At 51.9% G+C, this 18,775-nt stretch overlaps 1 protein-coding gene across 1 annotated transcript in view; it reads left to right on the forward strand.

Moving 5' to 3' along the window:
* LOC129514455 (divergent protein kinase domain 1C-like) overlaps nt 1-14,311 on the forward strand; it is a 42,603-nt gene extending 28,292 nt beyond the window's left edge. Inside the window, exons 9-11 of the mRNA XM_055333036.1 lie at nt 4,135-4,818; nt 9,185-9,349; nt 12,211-14,311. Of these exons, the coding sequence (XP_055189011.1) occupies nt 4,135-4,818; nt 9,185-9,349; nt 12,211-12,429 (1,068 nt within the window). The 3' untranslated portion in view covers nt 12,430-14,311. The remainder of the gene's footprint in view (nt 1-4,134; nt 4,819-9,184; nt 9,350-12,210) is intronic.
* The last annotated feature ends 4,464 nt before the right edge of the window (nt 14,312-18,775 follow it).

The following is an 18,775-nucleotide window of genomic DNA, read 5'->3' on the forward strand; positions in this document are numbered from 1 at the left end:
AACTGCCCCCACCCCCACCCCCCATCTGCTAGGCACACTGCAATTAGGCTTTCTAAATTGGGCTCAGGTGCATCTGTCCAGGAACAGGATTCCCTGCCCACCGCACCCCCTTCTGCCCTCCCGCCTCCCCCACCCCCTCTGCCTTTTAATGGCCAGGGCTGCAGAGGGTAGGAGAGAAGTAGCATCCACTGAGACAACCCGGTCCTCTGTATCTGTGACCTTGGTTGACCTTCACAGGTCTCCTGTGACCCTGTATCAGCATGCTACAGACCTGGACAGAAGCCACCAGCTCCTAGGTCTGCAGAGATGGGAGGCAAACCCAGTGTGCCCAGAGCCAAGTGTGGCTGTGAACCTACCCCTGTACAGGTCATACTCAGCTGTCATTCATGAGTTTGGAAGGCAACCGCCTCTGTTCTGTGAGCTCCTGAGCTTGGTACCTGTAGTTGGAAAGTAGCTCAGCTCACATAGGCCAGGTTACATTGGGAGAGATACTTTGTTGATTTGAAGGTGGCCAGGTGTGGCCCAAGCAGCGAGGCCTTGTCCATTCCCGGTCCCAGAGGAGTGGAGCTGTCTTATGAGCCCACAGTTGTCTCTCCTGTGGCAACTTCAGCCACAGTTAGGGATGAAAGTAAAGGCCCTGGGCTGTCGTGATCGATGCCTCCATAGTCCCCGCTTACAATGCGGTGGACCCCGTCTGCCTCTTCCCTTCTTACCCTGGCTTCTCCCAGGATTCTGAAGCTCTCGGCTCAGGACTCACCTCCTCCCACCAGACCGGTTCTGTCACCTGCTTTTCTTTTCCTGTTCTGTACTTCATACAAAAGCACTTTTTATTAGACTTTAAATGTGACAACACTCCAAAAATGTCTATGGAATTGAATCAAATGATTTGGAATCATGCAAAAAGGAATTTGGGTGCTTTAAAAGGACTTTTTTTTTAAAGATTTTATCCATTTATTCATGAGAGACCCAGAGAGAGAGAGAGAGAGAGAGAGAGAGAGAGAGAGATTGGCACAGAGACACAGGCAGAGGGAGAAGCAGTCTCCATGCAGGGGGCCCGAAGTAGGACCCGATCCCAGGTCTCCAGGATCACGCCCTGGGCTGAAGGCAGGCATTAAACCGCTGAGCCACTCAGGGATCCCCGAAATTTTTTTAAAAATGTTTTTTGATCCGTTTTACTAAAGAAATGTGAGATTCTGCGAATACAAGATAGAGTAGGAAAAAAACCACCAACAAGGGAAATGAATGCCCCCCACATTATTTCCATCATTCATATCTTTTTTGCTCCTGCTTATCTAGAACACTTCACCTTTTCATCCCCACCTTCCCTCTGAGAATATTCTGAGAGGTCTCCGGGAGCCTGAGTCAGCTGCTATTTCTTACAAGGGGCAAAATGGAAGCAATTCTGAGCAGAGAGTGAGTGACTCAAAGGGTCCTGATCTTTTCAACACTCATTTCTTGACCCCAAAGCTTGGAATTAAAAGGATGGCATTTTACCAGCATTGTGTTACGTTAAATTGCAAGATGGACACAGCATCACGTGTGTTTAACGCAGTTTTGTGGGTGTTCATTAACACAGTTTAATCACGGGTGTCTGTTTGCCAAAGACAACAAGGCAGCCCAGCAACAAGGTGGCATTCCCAAGCTCCAGGTCAGATTCATGACCACGCACATCCTTGTGTTTGGTCAGTGTGACACCCCCACCACCCAAGGTGATAATACTAAGATTGAAAACCCCCAGAGGAGAGATGGATCCTGGGAGCCTCCTTCAGCCGAAAGCCTCAGGATCAGGTGAGATGGCGTGGCCTGGGTCTCTCCGGCTCTTGTCCAGCTAAGGCCTGAAATGGTCCCGAAATTCCAGATACTTGTTTTAAGAACTAGGAGTATTTCTTTTTAATAAGCATTTTGGGGGCAGCCTGGGTGGCTCAGCGGTTTAGTGCCGCCTTCAGACCAGGGCGTCATCCTGGAGACCTCGGATGGAGTCCCACGTCGCGCTCCCGGCATGGAGCCTGCTTCTCCCTCTGCCTGTGTCTCTGCCTCTCTCTCTCTCTCTCTCTGTCTCTGTCTCTCACGAATAAATAAATATAAAAATAAGCATTTTGGTAATGCATGCTTGGAACAATTAAACTAGAGTGTTTATAAAGGTCCACAGTCCTTTAACACTTGGGGACCAGGCATGTTTTTTGAAGTCAGGCTTTTTTGGGCATTAGAAAAATAATATGAATCATTTACTTTATATGTTGCATACGAAGCAGAACCAGTAATCAAATGCATTCTGCATTTATACAGAATACAGTTGGTATTTATACAAAATCATTCTGCAGTGTAAGGTATGGAAATTCACACCGAGTCGAATACATTCAGACTACAGACTTGCAACTTTTCAGTTGGGCTTTAGTACCACATGAGTCTCAATGAGTCATGAAAAAGTTGTAGTTTTCAGAGCTTTTAGGATTTTGGAATTGTTCATATACCCAGGCATTGGAAGTATGTCGTCTGACTTTGAGCTGCTTATGATACAAAGGGGGCCAGCATGAAGGGACCAGAGTGTCTGGAAAGTGTGCAATCATATAGCTGGCCATTGTTGGAGGGCCATGTTGTGATGCCTTGTGCTTGAATAAATGAATGGTTTTCACATACTTTTCTCAGTCCACCTGTCCAAAAACCGAGCAAGGGAGGCAGACAGGTGATGCAGGGAGGGAGTCAGAGGTTCAGAGCGGTGGGGTAGTTTGCTCAGGATGTCACAGCAGAGCCAGGCCAGGGTTGGAGCTTTGTGACTCTTGGCCACATCCCATGGTCTCTACTGCTCTTCAGCTGCAGCTGGTCACTCAAGGCACTTATAGCGCACAAGATAGAGTGAAGGAAACAGTGTGGTGGCTTCCCTTTGTCTTATCATCTGGTGAGAATGAAGGGGAGCCCCTGTCTCCTGTGCTGCAGAACTTCTAGGAAGAAAAGACACATCTGTGGGGGAACAGATGGAGGGAAGCTCCCTATAACAATGGGGTTAGGGGTTTAGGTTTCCTGAAATATATTTTTTTTAAGATTTTATTTATTTATTCATGAGAGAGGCAGAGAGAGAGGCGGAGACAGGCAGAGGGAAAAGCAGGCTCCCTGCAGGGAGCCTGATGAGGGACTCGATCCCAGGGCCCCGGGATCATGCCCTGAGCCAAAGGCAGATACTCAACCACTGAGCCACCCAGGTGCCCTTAGGTTTCCTGAAAAATTAAAAAAAGAACAGAGCAACAATGCTCCATTTCACTTTATTCTGCTCTAGCTCTGCCCTCCCTCCTGTCCTCGTCCTGGCAGGACCAGCAGCCAGGGCCTGGCTTGACTGTCTTCTCAGGGATGTTTATAGGTGGTGGTTGTGTGTGGGGGAGTCACTGGGTCCCCTCGTGTGGCACCTATCCTGAGAGCTGCTGAAGTTTAGGAGAAAGCCCATCTGAGGGCTCCCGGACCCTCCTCTCCGCCGCCAGGCACCCAACACGCCCTTCACTTCCAGAAGGGCTCCTGTGTTCTGAAAGCTGTTGTTGGTGACACAACCAGCCACGAGGCCTCTTCTAACTCCTGTGTCCTGTAGAGGATGCTCCTCGGAACCCCTGTAGTCCTTCCAGATCCCCTGGCTTTATAGGCCACACCCCTTGGAGTCACAAACAGCAGGCCGAGGGGCTGCCTGCCCAGAGGGTCGTTGCCGTGGCTGGCCCTGGCACCAGGTGAGGCTCGCTGGGGACCCACCTTCCAAGGTGTGACTTGGCCGTTCAAGTCTCCCCAGGGAGGGCGGGTGGTGGGGCCAGCGTCGAGAACCTGGCCTGGCCAGCCCTGCCTTTGCAGCTGAAGGAAGTGACACCAGCTGGTGAAAGGCCTTTCCGGCATCACGTGGCCAGAATGGGGACGGGGTGGCGGGGCCCCATGTCTCACCGGGCCTCCTGATCCCGAAGACCTGGGCCTGCTTGAATGATGTGATAAATATAAAACACTCTTTGAATGATTCCACTTAATTACTCAGCCCATGACGTTCACATGCGTGGGGTTTGTCTCAACAGCTGCCAAGGAGCATCTGCGTGCAGGGACCCACCTCTCCCTGCCCAGTGGACCACTCGGCCCCTCCCGCCTTGTGACCCACTGTTCCCTTCCTTCCAGTGCCAGGAGTACCAGGGCGGGGTGCTGGTGGGCGACCTCTGCGAGGACCTGTGCGTGGCGGGGCAGCTGCGGTACCAGCGCTGTCTGTACTACGAGCGGGGCAAGAAGGTGCTGCAGGCCACCTGGCGCGGCCGGCCCATCATCCTCAAGTCCAAGGAGGAGGCTTTCTCCAGCTTCCAGCCGCTCAGCTTGCCCGAGGACGCGGCCGAGGAGGGCGGCCCGGACGCCCTGGAGGCAGAGCTGCACCTGCTGGTGGCCGGCGAGGTCAGGAACGCCCTGGGCCTGGAGCTGTCGGGCGGCAGCCTGGGGCCGCTGTGGCCGGGGCGGCGGGGCCGGGGGCGGCGGGGCCAGCTGGCCAGCCTGTGGGCCCTGCTCCAGCAGGAGGAGTTCGTGCTCTTCAGCCTCCTGCAGGACCTGAGCCGGCACGCCCTGCCCGTGCTGGGCTCCTGCGGCCACTTCTACGCCGTGGAGTACCTGGCCGCGGGCAGCCCCCGCCACCGGGCCCTCTTCCCGCTCGAGGGGGCCGCGGGGGTCCCCCGGGGCGGCCGGGGCCAGGCCAGGGCCGTCAGCGACATGGCGCTCAGCTTCCTGGACATGGTGAGCCACTTCGAGGATGACTTTGCTCACCGCCTGCACCTGTGCGATGTCAAGCCCGAAAACTTTGCCATCAGGAGTGACTTTACGGTGAGTGGCCCCGGGAGGGTGGGGGTGGGCAGAGAATCTAGGAGGGGGTGTCTGCAATCCTGGGAGACCGCTGCAACCGTGTGCCACCTCCCGGCCTGGACACCCCGGACCTGCCAGAGCACCTCCCTGGGGGGCGTTGAGAGGATTTGAAGAACCCGCGTACCTTGCAGCACCCAGGGCGGGGAATGATAGTGAAGGCGCCTACGGCAGGGGCAGGGGCAGGGGCAGGGGACCCTGCAGGGCCAGGTTTGTCCTCCCTAATGGCTGTTCTGGTTTCTCCAAAGCAGCGTAGCAGCTTCTTAGACCTAACTTGGAAGCAAGCTCTTGCCGAGTGGAGCAAACAATCTTCAGGAGACAAGGAGCCACAGAGGATGACAAAGAAAGGTGGCCTTTGGGGGCTTTTGTACAGCAGCCGGTTGGAGGATGCTGTTTTCATAGTGCCCAGGCTCTATGATGGTGTGAGGCTTTTTCTGGTGCTTTCTTCCTGCAGAGGTTCTAGATGGTTTCCCTTCTGTGGGTAAGACCTCTAGAGGGACAGCTGGAGTTCGGGAGCCTTCTCCCAGGGGAGAAACCTGCCTGGGGGAGGTGTCTGCCTCTGTGCTGCTCTGTGGGGTAGGTGAAGTCTGCCTCCCCTCTGGGCCATGCAGGTGCACAAGGAATTGAGTGTGGTGGAGAAGCAGCAGGAGGAACTCCAGTGTTTTATTAGGAGCTAACCCCCTCCCATATCCCTCGTCATTCCCCCCCATCCCCTCCAGCTAGGCTAAACCTAAGTGTCAGGTTAATGCCTTGGCGATCTGGGTGCCCTAACACAGGTGTCCTTACCCTGTGCTGGGGTGCGTGTCGGGACCCCTTAAGAAGTAGCTGTGGGTGTGGGGTAGGCCTGGGAAGGCGGCTGTTGGGGAGGGTTCTGTTACTGCCGGCCAGGTACTACCTACTGGTACTACCTACCGCAGCAGGAAGCAGAGGAATGCCTTCTTACAACAGCCTGAAAGCTAGGAAACAAAATTTGCCCCCTGTGTAAACCCCTCTCCAGTCTAGCCTCTGTCACCATGAAGAGTGGGGCAGCAAGTTGCCCAAACTGCTTGGTCCTGACGCCTTGTCCCTGGCTGCTCCAGAGAGATTGATAAGCTGGGGTGGCCCCAAGTGTGGAAGGGAAAGAGCTGAGAGGTTCCAGAAGGTTCTGGGAAGTTCCTGGAGGGTCTGCACGCTGGGTGGTGAGCTCTGGAAGAGTTCAGCTCCGTCTGCAACATCCTGAGCTCCACAATACCCCTAGCCATGCTCCAAGCTGTGAAGGGGAGGGACACCCAGGACCCCGCCAGCATATTTTTCTGAGGTGAAGTCCCAGCCAAGCTTCCCTAGTTCATGAGCAGAAAGTTTATGTGATGGACATGAAGGACCACCGTTCTCTTTCTCAGAGAAGTCCTGGGAACCCGGGCACCCCAGGGCCCTGGGAAAGGAAGTGTGGTGTGTTCACTCTGGCAGTTCTAGGACCAGGACTCATCTGACAACAAGTGTCATGGAGTGTCAGTGAGTGGAACTCAACAGGCACAGCAACAGTTGAGGGGATTGTGAAGCTGTCTGGGCTGAGTTCCCGGGAAAGGCTGTAGGAAGGCGGCGGGGCTGACAGGTCTTCCTTGGGGAAAGGGAAACATGGCATGTTGCTGGCTTGTGCACTGCCCTAGAGTTATGCCTTCCAGTGTCTTGTGCGTAATGGATGCGAAATATTTGTCCAGTGAAATAATAGCTGCACTTCTTGCCCTGGCCCCAGACTGCACCCTGTGGACCGTGCTGGGGCACACAGGGCCTTCCTCTGCCTGAGCTCTTCTGGGGGGGGTGGCTGTGGGGGAGGAAGGACAGAGATCCCCCTTGGCCAACCCCACCATTGTTGACCTCCTCACAGACATGGACATTCAAGAAGTTAACTTTACCTATGATTTCACGACTTTAAGTGAAACCCAGCAATATGAGCATCACCAGAGGACTTGTTAGAAATGCAAATTATCTGCCTCTGTCTGCCCTCCCCTGCCCTCAAGACCTACTGGGTCCGACACTCTGGGGGTGCGACTCAGAGACTTGCAGTCCTTCACTTTCTCTATAAGTCCCCACTTATAGGTCCTGAGAATTTACCCAGTGGTTGTAAAGGAATACCTGGGAAACATCCTTGCTTCATGCCCCCAAACCATCTCCAGCAGGTGCTCCTTTTAGCCAGACGTGTTTCCTACTTAGGAGGAAACAGTTCTCTTCAGCCCCTTCTAGCCGGATGCCAGCATAAAGTCTGATGAAGATGTGAGTTAGGTGATTCCTGCAGGAAGAATGTGCTGATTCTCCTAACATGATTGAAGAAACCCTGTGCAGGTTTTTTGGTGGGCTTGGTTCCTGTTCTTATTTTAGATGCGTAGAGTTAATGCTTACAATAGCTGTAATCCCTTCTACACTGCACGCTAAAAATTAAAAAATAAATCTGGCTCTCCCTGGGAGATGAGAAGGGAAAGATCAGAAATGGGAGAGAAAAGTCGCAGGAGCTGAAAGGACATGTGGGGGCCATGGGAGGTTGCCAGAAAGGATGGAAAGAAGGGAACCTTGGAGCCCTGACAATAAATTATATAGACAATAGATCTGGGACGCCTGGGTGGCTCAGCAGTTGAACATCTGCCTTTGGCTCAGGTCATGATCCTGGAGTCCTGAGATCAAGTCCCACATTGGGCTCCCCCCAGGGAGCCTGCTTCTCCCCTCTGCCTGTGTCTCTGCCTCTGTCTCTATGTATTTCTCATGAATAAATAAATAAAATCTTTAAAAAAAGACAATAGATTCATGAGCACAGCCTTAGTATATTTTTCCTGTATTAGCTAAGGTAGCTATTTCTTTTGGCTAAATAGGAGAAATGGATTAAAATAGTAATTTCTGTTTGTTGTGCCTGAATTAGTAACTAAGCAAAGCTATTAAGTAGGGAAAACTTCCCTGTTCTTCATTTTCATTATTCTCCATATATTTTGAAAGAGATTATTTTCTCTCTTCTGTTCTACTGAATCATTCCCAAGGAAGTTCACTACCGACTGGCATCCCTCCTGAGTGAAAAACAAAAATCCCAAACTGGGGAATGTAGCTTCTAACTCTGCCGAGTTGCAGAGGAAATGGACCCCAGCCAGGGAGCCCTCGTTGAGATGCTACCCAAGGCAGAAGGAAGGGCTCACGTTTGGAGGGTGGCCTGTGAAGGCTTGTGAGACGCCACCGGCTCCAGAAAATTCATCAAGTCTTCAGAAAGCTTTTTTAATACCTTGAAGCTATGAACTGCTTGATTTGGGCAGACTCCAGGTTTTATCAGGTTTGAGATAATCCTTTTTATTATTATTATTTTTAAAAAATTCAGGTGGTGGAGGAAAATCTGCATAATGTAGATGGTATTACTGGTTTTGAAGCCTAGTTGGTTTGAAGCCAAGAAGATAAATCTGAAATTCCAGGGAGTCAATCACGTGCTCACACTGACAGTGGTATTTAGTATTTGATGCTGTTGGATCAGGGTCCACAGGCATCAACCCTCATGCAAGAGATTTGATGCTGCCTTTTGCAGCCATGTGTCCATCCAACGAGTCAGTAGGAAACCAGCTGACTCGGGTCACAGATAAGCTGTAAGTAGACAGCATAGGTCCCGCCACCCACTTTCACCATCACACTTACAGACTCTGGGACGTCAGTTCCTTCATTGTTTATATTTATGGGGATAAATTATCTGTGTCTCACAGCTTTTATAATGCTGATCCTTGAGGGTCAGAGACCCAAGTGATACAGCAATGGAGGGGGAATTTATTTTTAAGCCATTTCAGAGATTATATATTTTTTTAAAGATTCATTTATGTGTGTGTGTGTGTGTGTGTGTGTGTGTGTGTGAAAGAGAGAGAAAGAGAGAGAGCCAGGGGATGGGCAAGAGAGATAGAATCCTCAAGCACACTCCACACTGAGTGGGTTGGGTCCGGGGTTGGATCCCAGGACCCTGAGATCATGACCCGACCAAGAGTTGGACACTCAACCGACTGAGCCACCCAGGTGCCCCTCAGAGATTCTACTTTTAAAGCTGAAAAAGTATTTAAAGTTGAAAAATGATACTTCCAGCCATAGTTCCAAATCTAGGCTTTCACCAGCAAAAGTCCTTTTTGCAACAAAAGCCTTGCAATATGGTCGATGCCACGTGCTTGTGTGAATAAAGCAAGAGCCCTGCAGCATGGCCTGGGCTCCTCTTTCCGGCAGGTAGGGTTCTGTGATCCCGCAACCTGCTGGCACCTGCACTGCAAGTGGGGAACAGAGATGCGCCAGCTCCCACTGCCCTGAGCCTTGGAGTCCTTTTGATGGCCATGTGCTGTTTTGGTTACAGGTGGTGGCCATCGATGTGGACATGGCCTTTTTTGAACCTAAAATGAGGGAAATTCTCGAGCAGAATTGCACAGGAGATGAAGACTGTAATTTCTTTGACTGTTTTTCAAAGTGTGATTTGCAAGTCAACAAGTGTGGAGCAGAAAGAGTGAACAGCAACTTACAGGTAAGCAGCAGCCACCACGTGGGCTGGGGGACACTGTTTTCTGGAGCTGCCACTGCCTTCTGTGCTGTGGCACCCCGTTCATGTGGCCTAGTCACCCCTCCCATGCCACTCAGGCTGGATGTGCTCAGTGGGGGGGTGGTCGTTTGTGCCTGTTGCCTGCCCCTATGGGTTGTTGGCAAATGACCAACAATGGGGGTCTAATGGATGAAGCGGTCTGCTGAGCCAATGTTGGGGCCCCCATCTCTTCCTAATGTATTACTTTTCTAAGTTAAAATTTTTATATATATATATATATATATATATATATATATATATATATATATATATATCTGCCCCGATTGAAGAGCAAAGGAAAAGAATTTTTTAAATTTCAGAGATTGACATAAAGACAGGTAGCTATCGGGATGCAGGAGGTGGCCAGGCTGTGGGAGAATAGTGCTGGTCACCGGGTAACCAGGCACAACAAATGATTGCATTTGCTTCTGCTTCACTGCTGACTAAATTCTAGAGGGCTCAAGTCTTTACTCATAAATACAATCCTAAATGTACCAGAAGAAAACTGGGAGAATTTTTAGATATTATTCAAGAGTAAGGAAGGCCTTTCTGAGTTTGGACCAAAGCTCAGAGGCCATAGGAAGAACAAGTGACAGATTTAACTATCTTGAAAGAAATCCACATAGAAAAAAACAAAAGAAAATCCCCCCAAAATATGAGCAATATTTAAAAGTTAAATGAGAAACTCTCATGAATAAATAAATAAAATCTTTAGAAAAAAAAAGTTAAATGAGAAAATGAGCAACATATTTGCAGTTATTCATACGGGTCAGGAGAGTAGAGGGCAAGGGGGGCCTTGTGCTCCAGCTGCTGTCAAGGCTCAGACAGTGCCCCCAGGATTGTCCTTCCCCACCGAAGCTCCTTTGCCATGGCTTCTCCAGGTGCCAGGCACAGCATCTGTGGATCGGTCAGTGGGAGCAGGGGCATCCGCAAAACCCAGTCCCTGGCCTCTGTAAGGAAGGCAGGATTATTTCCATCTCCCTCAGGCCCATGGAGGTGTAATTCCCAGGCACACACCTCAATAAATCCCTGCTTGCAAACCTCCATCTCAGAGTCCACTCTCCAGGAAGTCAGTCAAAGCAAGGGGATGATGTCCTTACAAAACAAAGAGTGTCTATGAAGCAATATGAAAAAGGCCAACAGGGCAGCCCAGGTGGCTCAGCAGTTTAGTGCCGCCTTCAGCCCAGGGCGTGATCCCGGAGATCCAGGATAGAGTGTCACATTGGGCTCTCTGCATGGAGCCTGCTTCTCCCTTTGACTCTCTCTCTCTCTCTCTCTGTCTCTCATGAATAAATAAATAAAATCTTTTAAAAAAGGCCAACAATCTGATGGGAATGTGAGCGAAGGACATTAACTTGACCATTCACTGAAAAGGAAGCACAAAATGCTTTCACCCTGATTGCTAAGAAGTAGGCAAATTAAACCATTTTCACCCATTGGTTGGCAAAAATGAAAGACAATGCACATATTGGTGGCCAGTAGGGGAGACCGGTGTTGTCAACATACTTTACTGTGAGAATGTATCTCAGTACAACTTTCATGGGGTCAATTTGGCAATATGTACCAAAACAAAAAATGCACACATACCCCTCGGCCCAGAAATTCCATTTTAGAAATTTAGTTGCATGTGCAAAGTGAAAATGACATTTATGCAAAATATTTATTGCAGCATTCCTCATAATAACAAAAGTTAGTAAACGACCTCAATTTTCATCAATAGGGAGCTAGTTAAATAATTTATGATCTATCCACACTCATGAGGTGCAGCCATTTGAGCAATTGGGAAATCCGTACAAGAATCAACGCAGAAGGCGCTCTCCCTGATATTTGGTTAAATGGGAAGAAGCCGTAGAACGGTGTGTAATATCCTGCCTTTGATGCAAAGTGGGAGAGAAGGGGGAGCATGTACAGGCCTGTGTGTCACATACTCTCTCTAGAAAGTCAAGGAAGGGGTCGCCTCCCAGAGGCCGGCGCAGTGTCTGACGGTCAGGAGCAACATGGAGGCCCAGGACTGTGTGTGGTGTGTCATTGGGAACATTTAACATTTTAGCGGATGTATCATCACTGCACAACTAAGATCATTTGTTTTTTAAAAAGAATCCTTGCCCTTGCAGGGATTGGGAAACGAAGTTAGTTACCTGTCTTCCGTGAGAAGGAGCTTTACCACCCTGAGGCCTCTGTTCAGTGGGTCCGGGCCAGGGTGACACAGAACCATAAAGCCCACTAACTCCGCAGCTCTGGGTGCGGCGGCCCGGCGAGAGGGACCCAGGAAAGGTGGGGGGAGCGGCCGTGGCTTCCGTGGGGTGTGAGATCTGTGGCATTGGGCCTCCAGACCCTGTTGCTCACGGGTTGCCAGGTGGCGGCTTAGTTCTTCACTCCTGCTCCTGACACAGAGGGCTTCGAAGTCCCTTCCAGCACAGCCTTTTTCTCCACGGGCGTCTCAATGGGCGGTCGCGTGTGCTGGCTGCTCCTCACCCACACGTCACCAGACCCCGGGCCAACCCTGTCAGGTGGTCATCGCGTGTGGTGACCCTCTTAGGGGTGAGCGAGCCCATCTCAGAGACGCAGTGGCGCAGCCCAGGGGTCACTGCCGGGACTCCCTGCTCCCCTGTCTCTACGGACACCCGGACCCTTCCCTCTGCTCCGGGGCTGGACGGGGCCTCGACTCCCGGTGCTGAGTGGTTCGGGGTCTGGAGGGGAGGCCGCTTTGGGGTCAGGCCCACGCTGTGGGAGGAGGCCTCCCTGCAGCAGGGGAGGGTGGGGCCGGGGTGCAGCCCACTCTAACTGCCCTGTCTGCCCTCCCACAGGTCATCTGCGACAAGATATTCCGCCACTGGTTCTCCTCGAGTCTGGGGAGCTGGGCCATACCCTTCCCACTGCAGCGGCAGTTGCGGGACGCGGTGCAGGAGTGCGCCAACCCTCGGAGCATGGCCCGCAGCCCCCCGAGAGCAGCCTCTGACGTGTTCTGGAAGCTTCGGAGTCTCCTCCGAGCCACGCAGAGGGAACTGCAGGAGGCAGAGGAGTAGCTGCTGCCGTGGCCTTGGGTGGACCCCCTCCACATTGTCATAAGGAGGAGATGGTCCTCCCTGAAAATGCCCCCCCCACCCCTTCCACGAGCCGTCTCTGTGCTCTCCTGATGTGTGAGCTGCTGGTGCTCATCCTTGGGAGCAAGGGATTCCAGCTGGCCTCCCTGCAAACGTGGCTGCATTTCAAAAAGTGCACACAAGCAAGTACAGGTGTTTGCATAGGTGCACTTGCATGCGTGTGTGAGCGTGAGCATGAACATGAGCAGGTGAGTGTGTGAGGCTCTGGGGTAGAGAGAGGTGCTTTCCCCAGCCTGCCCATGGGGACAGCTTGCCTGGCTGGAATTTGGAATTAAATACAATAAAAAAAAAGTTGCATCTTTAGGAAACATAATGTGTAAGGAGAGGATGTGTAAGACAGCATATAGCAGTTTGCATTTGAAGAAGTTTTCGGACAGTGTTTTAGGGAGCACCTGACTGCTCACCCCAGTGCATCTGCCTTTGGAGCGGGACTTGCAGGCTTGTTTGCACTGTGTTGACTTGCCCTGAGGATTGGAGATAGTGCAAGTGCCGAGGTTAGGCATGGACTTCGAGCAGGGTCAGAGGCTGACCGGCCTGTCCATGAATGAATACAGAGCCCTAGGCGACACGCCATGCTGGCAGGTGTCCTCGAGCCCTGGTGAAGCTCTCCTGCAGGAGCTGAGACACGAGGTCCCTCCTGGAACAGGTGGATGAAACTGCCGGGAGCCAGCCAGGGGTCCCCTGGGAAGGGACTCCTTTCTACGGCACACCCAGGAGGAAGCTGGTGTGCCACACATAACCAGCTGGTCAATTGAGAAAGACGCTAGGAGAGGAAAAGGAAATGGTTGATGGCTTACAAATTGAAGACGACAAAGTGATCTGAAGTTTAAAAACAATCGCAGATTGACGAATTCCAAGCTATTTCTCTTTTCCTTGCCCCGCGCCTTCCGGGTGCGGACAAAAAGGGGCTGCAGACTTGTGTTCATTTGGATGCATTTCTCCAGGTGCCAGTTGGTCTGCATTCTGTGGGTCCTGAGCACTGTTGTGTGAATGCCTGTTGTCACCTGCAGTGCCCCCCCAACCTGTCACCACTGGCAGGGTTCGTAAGGGCCCTCCGATCCTGCATATGGATGCCTCACCCTGCATTTGTAGTCTTTGGCAGGAGGGAAAACCTACAAAGTCCCCTCTGTGGCAGAACTACATTAAAACAGGTTTGATGCACAGCCCTCGGACTGGTAGATTCTACGGGAAAGGAGAACCGGCTCTTGTCTACTGAGCAAAGACTCTGGCTTCTCCAGGGCTGTGCTCTGCACAGCGGTTTTCTGCAGTGGAAACGGTCTCTTTGAACCCTGCGAACCACTAATCAGCTTCTCTGCAGCAAGATTTCCATGAAGTCAGGCATGAAATGAAGGGTGAGCAAGCAAGGGAGGGGCAGGGGTTTTGTGGTCTGTGTTCCTAAAACAATTGGCTTTTGCAACATGACAGCAAAGAGGTCTCCTGCGGGTTGACCCTGGGATGGCAGCCCCTCATTAGCGTGGGCTCTGAGCCATCTGGCTGGGCAGCAAAGCTGGCTTGCGAAAGGGAAAATGTTCCTTTTCATTTAGACCAAAATGGAAGCAAATGTTATTGTTTATCATGGAGACTATGCAACGTGTAATTATCCGACACAATGGTGTTCTTATTGCTGAAAACAGCAGTTTGAGCCTTATGCCCTGTGTCTGGCCACCCCATCTATCTCTCTTTCTCTCTCTCACACACACACACACGCACACGCACACAGACACGAGCCCTCCCTTCCCATCCCACCCGGCAAATTCCATGAAATGCCAGTGACTCCTAAACTATATGTGGGTTTTGTTTTGTTTTTAATTTTAAGCCCTTGCAAAATAATGCTTTTATGTAATACAATGAACAAATTCTGTTGTGTCAGTATTTAACATTTTTAATGTGACAAGTGAGATTGTTTCAGGCTTATCTGGTTGAGCAACTGCCCTACTTGCAGGAAAAGGTCTCCATAAATGATTTCTGTGTTTTGTTTTGATAACACGCAGAGTAGAAAAGAACTCTCCTAAGCTGTGTCCTCAAAGAGGAGGAGGTTCAGCAGATGCAGGCTCTTCCTTTTTAGGTTTTACCCAAATCAGTACAGCTGGTGCATCAGAAGTTGGTTTTCACCGTGTATCTTGATAACATTATAATTGAAATTATCTTTTGATGAAACGACTCCAGATTGTAGGCCCTGTACAGTTCCAGCGGGCATGCCGTAACTGCACAGAAATTGTGGGTGGCTATGGACTGTGTGATAAAAGCCAGTCAGAAAGAGGTCAGATGGCCGCCTGATGTTACAGGGAGGGAGTAGCAAGCAGTTCACAGAGGTGCCACCTCCCAGAAGTCCTCCAAGCCTGCCTCAGCAGCATGATCAACACCAGCCTGTCCAGCCTCCCGGGAACACTCAGGATGAATGCCTGGGATGTTAAATTATTGGAAAAACAGCTTTTGTTCTTTAAAAAAAAAAATTGATTCAGAAGCTGTTCTTTGAGCAGTTGGGGGTGGTGGGGGAGTTTAGCTGGAAGTTTTTCTTTTTTAAGAGTATTTATTTATTAATTTGAGAGAGAAAGAGAGCACAAGCAGGGGAGAGGGGTGGAAGGAGAGGGAGAAGCAGGCTCCCTGCTGAGCAGGGGCATGATGCAGGACTTGATGCCAGGACCTTGGGATCATGATCTGAGCGGAAGCAGACGCCTCACCAGCGGAGCCCCCCAGGTGCCCCTGGCTTGAATTTTCTGAATCCAAGGACCACATACAGGAGCCGTTACTTTTCCTGCCTGGGCCCCCAGCTGTGGGTGAACACATGCCACCCTGGATGGGAACACGTGTAAGTTGTCTCAGCTTTCAGGCTCTGGTATCCGAGCACAAGTCTTCAACATTGGCCCAAGGCCTGACATTGGCCTTAGCCTTGCTCCTTGCATTTTCCGGGTGGAGCGTACTTTACCCTGCTACGAGGCGTTGGAGCTGAGCTTCCCAAGAGATCCCACGGGAAGATGGGGACCGGGGAGTGCACGTATTTGCTGAGGTCCCCATTTGAGTTTCCTGAGGGGGCAGCTGATCAGGAGTGCCAGGGGGTCTCTGAACTTCGGAACATCAGAACATGCCTGCCCCTCCCTCCGCTTCTCCATGAGCTCTGGACCCGCCAGTGTCCCTGTACTCCCGCGGTCTAGGGGTCAAGCTCAGGGATCAGACGAGCTAAAGCTCTGAGTTAACACCATTTATCAGCGCTGTGACATTGGCAGACCTTTCTTGCCTCAGTTTCTCCATCTGTGAACACATTGAAGTTTGTAGTGTCATATATCAGGGGTGCCAAGGATGGAATGAGAGCACACGTGGGTGAGTGGCATACTTGGAGAGCCCTGTGACTGGTCATTTTCAGCCATCTGAAGCCACAAGGCTGGCTTGGGGAGGGATATGAGGCCTGCTTCTCGCTCAGTGTCTCCTGGTCTCCTTTCTCTGTAAAGGCTCCTGCCCCTCTTTGTCTAATAACCTCACTGTGAGCTACGAGGACAGTCCCTAGGCCCTGGTCACACAGGGTTGATGCTAACCCAGGGCTACCGGGTGGAGGGGGCCTGGGCCCTGCCTCACGTCTAGCAGAACTTCATGTGGGCCCAGGTGTAGGTCCTTTGACAATGTCCACAGCAGAGGGTGATGCATGTCACCAGTCTGGCGGCCGGTAGAGAGCTTCTGTCGGGGACTGTTTGTGGCTCCCCCAGCCTCCCCTCCCCACACCCCGATGAATTCTTGTCCTGAAACCAAATGCCCTGGGTGCTGGTGCAAGGAGGCAAGGCCTTTGGGAGTTGATTAGGTCGCGAGGGCAGCACTGGAGTCATGGGATTAGTGGGCTCATCAGAAGAAATACCAGAGGGCCAACACTGGGCCCTGCCTCCCCTCCCCCCATCACCTCCCCTCGCCTCCCCATCACAGCCTCCTCCCTGCCTGTCCTGTGTCTCCCTGGCTCTGCCCTGAGGACACGGTGAGAAGGCAGCAAACCACCAACAAAGCTCCCACCAGAAACCAAAGTGGCTGGCCCCTTGAGTTCGGACATTTAGCCCCGAGATCCGTGCATGAGGAGCGGATGTGCGCTGTCCACGAGACCCTGAAGTCTGTGCTTGTGTTGCAGCCCAAGCTGACCCCGAGGCCTTCCCAGCTCTACACCTGCCCAGAGGGCTTCTCACGGTGTGGCTGTGCCTGCCACAGGGCCTCTGGCCGCAGGGTCGCTGCCTCCCACTCAGCTCTGGGCATGCAGGTGCCTCCCGAGCCAGGGCAGCGGTGGCTCACCTGCGGTCAACGTCATGGCCACGAAGCCGAGCGCCAGTGGCTCCCAGTAAATCCAGCACGGTGGGAGGGGGACAGCCCGTGACCCGCAGCTAGCACCTGGCCACAGGCATCAGGAGGCCCAGGCCCGCAGAGGCCGCCATGTGTCCATGTCTCCCCAGGGCCTGCCTGCCCTCAGTGCCCGAACTCTCGATGCTTCCAAAAGGCCTTCCAAGCCAGGGCTGCAGGTGGGGAAAAACCTGTGGGGTACTGAGGCTCGGGGTCCCCACCCTCATCTCTCCATCCTGTCTTCCTGTAGCAGAAACAGGAGAGGGGCAAACTGCTGCCTTGGGATCAAGCAAGACTCAGGACAGATGGGCAGTTCTGATTTTTTAAATCAATTAACGAGGGCACCTGGGTGGTTCAGTGGTTGAGCGTCTGCCTTTGGCTCAGAGCATGATCCTGGGGTCCTGAGATCGAGTTCCACAACAGGGTCCCCATGGGGAGCCTGCTTCTCCCTCTGCCTGTGTCATGAATAAATCATCAACTTTTTTTCTAAAGATTTTTCATTTAATATGAAAAGTACAGAATGATAGCATTTACAGAGTCATTTTGTGGAAAGAAATGCACTTACTGGAAAATACAACAGCCTTGGCAAGTGCAAGGTGTTTGGTCAGCACAGTTCTGGGTAACAGTGAAACAAAACACGTTTAGAGAACTTTCTAGAGAGAAGCACTGGGAGAAACACCCCAGTCTTCACCTTCATGTTGTTCCAAAGCTGCTTGTCATCTGGGTAGGTTTTCACAAGAGGAGTGACTTTTCTCATGGTCACCTTAAATTATTTCCTCTTTCTAGCCCAGCTTCCTTTTATCGCTGTGTGTCAGGACAAGCAAATTAACGGGCTTTGGAATCTAAGTCAGCTGAGCTTGTGGAAGGTCCCGAGCCTGGAGCCGGAGCCTTGGGTTAAGGTTCGGCTTCTCACGCTAGCTGGCTGATAACTTCAGGAGGCAATTACTGTCTGCCTCCATCTTCTCTCTTGCAAAATGGAATATAAATGTTCCCCAGGGGATTGAATGAGCTAAATCGGCTGAACGGGTCTGGAACTCGCCAGGGGTTGATGCACAGATCAAGAGTTTCCCCCTGAAATGCGTGATTTTAAACCACATCAGCCATTTAAATCAGTGCCGTGGTCGTCGTGGCTCATGCTGCCGAAGGGATCTCCCTAAGACGAAGGCCAGAGCAGAAGGGGGCTGGTGGGGTCGGCCGGGCGAGGCCCTGTATGGGGCGGAGAGGGGAGGCATCCCGTGACAGGTGCGGAAGCCACCTCGACCTATTTGTAACTCCCCAAAGTCAGCTGTCCTCTCATGTTTTCAGTCTACCCCTGAGGGAACCTCTTGTGTCAAGAATGTTGCCTGGCCCGTAGGAAACGCCCCGAAAGTTTAGCTGTTTAAGATTAGGATGATGATTGCAATGTCTACACAAGCAGCATGGGCCGTAACTGCTATGGGGAGTCTGTCCTGGCCCCAATCCTAAGAACACGCTGGTGGTCCATGCAAAGCAGGGTCTCGGCAGCAAACGCGGAGCTGGCAGGTGTGACGTTGCAACCTTGGCGTCGCGGTAGCTCTGTGTGAACAAGATTGTTGGATTCCAAAAACCCAGCAACAGTGCGTTTCCCGTCCGCTGTCCACACCACCAGCTTCAGAAGCCTCTTCAAAATGCACATTCCAAGGTCTGCAATCAGGGTTTCTAGGGGCAGAGGCTGCTCCCCGTCCCCAAGGTTTCTGGTGCACCCCAGAAGTTTGGGTATAGCCGCTCCCCACCTCTGGCGACACCCTTCATTCTATGACGTAGCTGTGGAGGCGGTTATCGGGTGGCCCAGGGCACCGCTGGCTGGGGTTGACCCTGACAGTCCTCAAGCACTCTCCCCGGACCTGCAGGGCATTTGGTTCGTTTTTATATAAAAGCTCATCTTTAAATAAAGTGATGGCTTGCTGCCCAGTCGCTCGCCGGATAGAGGTGGAGGTGGCGC

This window comes from Nyctereutes procyonoides, unplaced genomic scaffold (assembly GCF_905146905.1).
Source record: "Nyctereutes procyonoides isolate TBG_1078 unplaced genomic scaffold, NYPRO_anot_genome, whole genome shotgun sequence".
In the NCBI taxonomy this organism is placed as follows: Eukaryota; Metazoa; Chordata; class Mammalia; order Carnivora; family Canidae; genus Nyctereutes; species Nyctereutes procyonoides.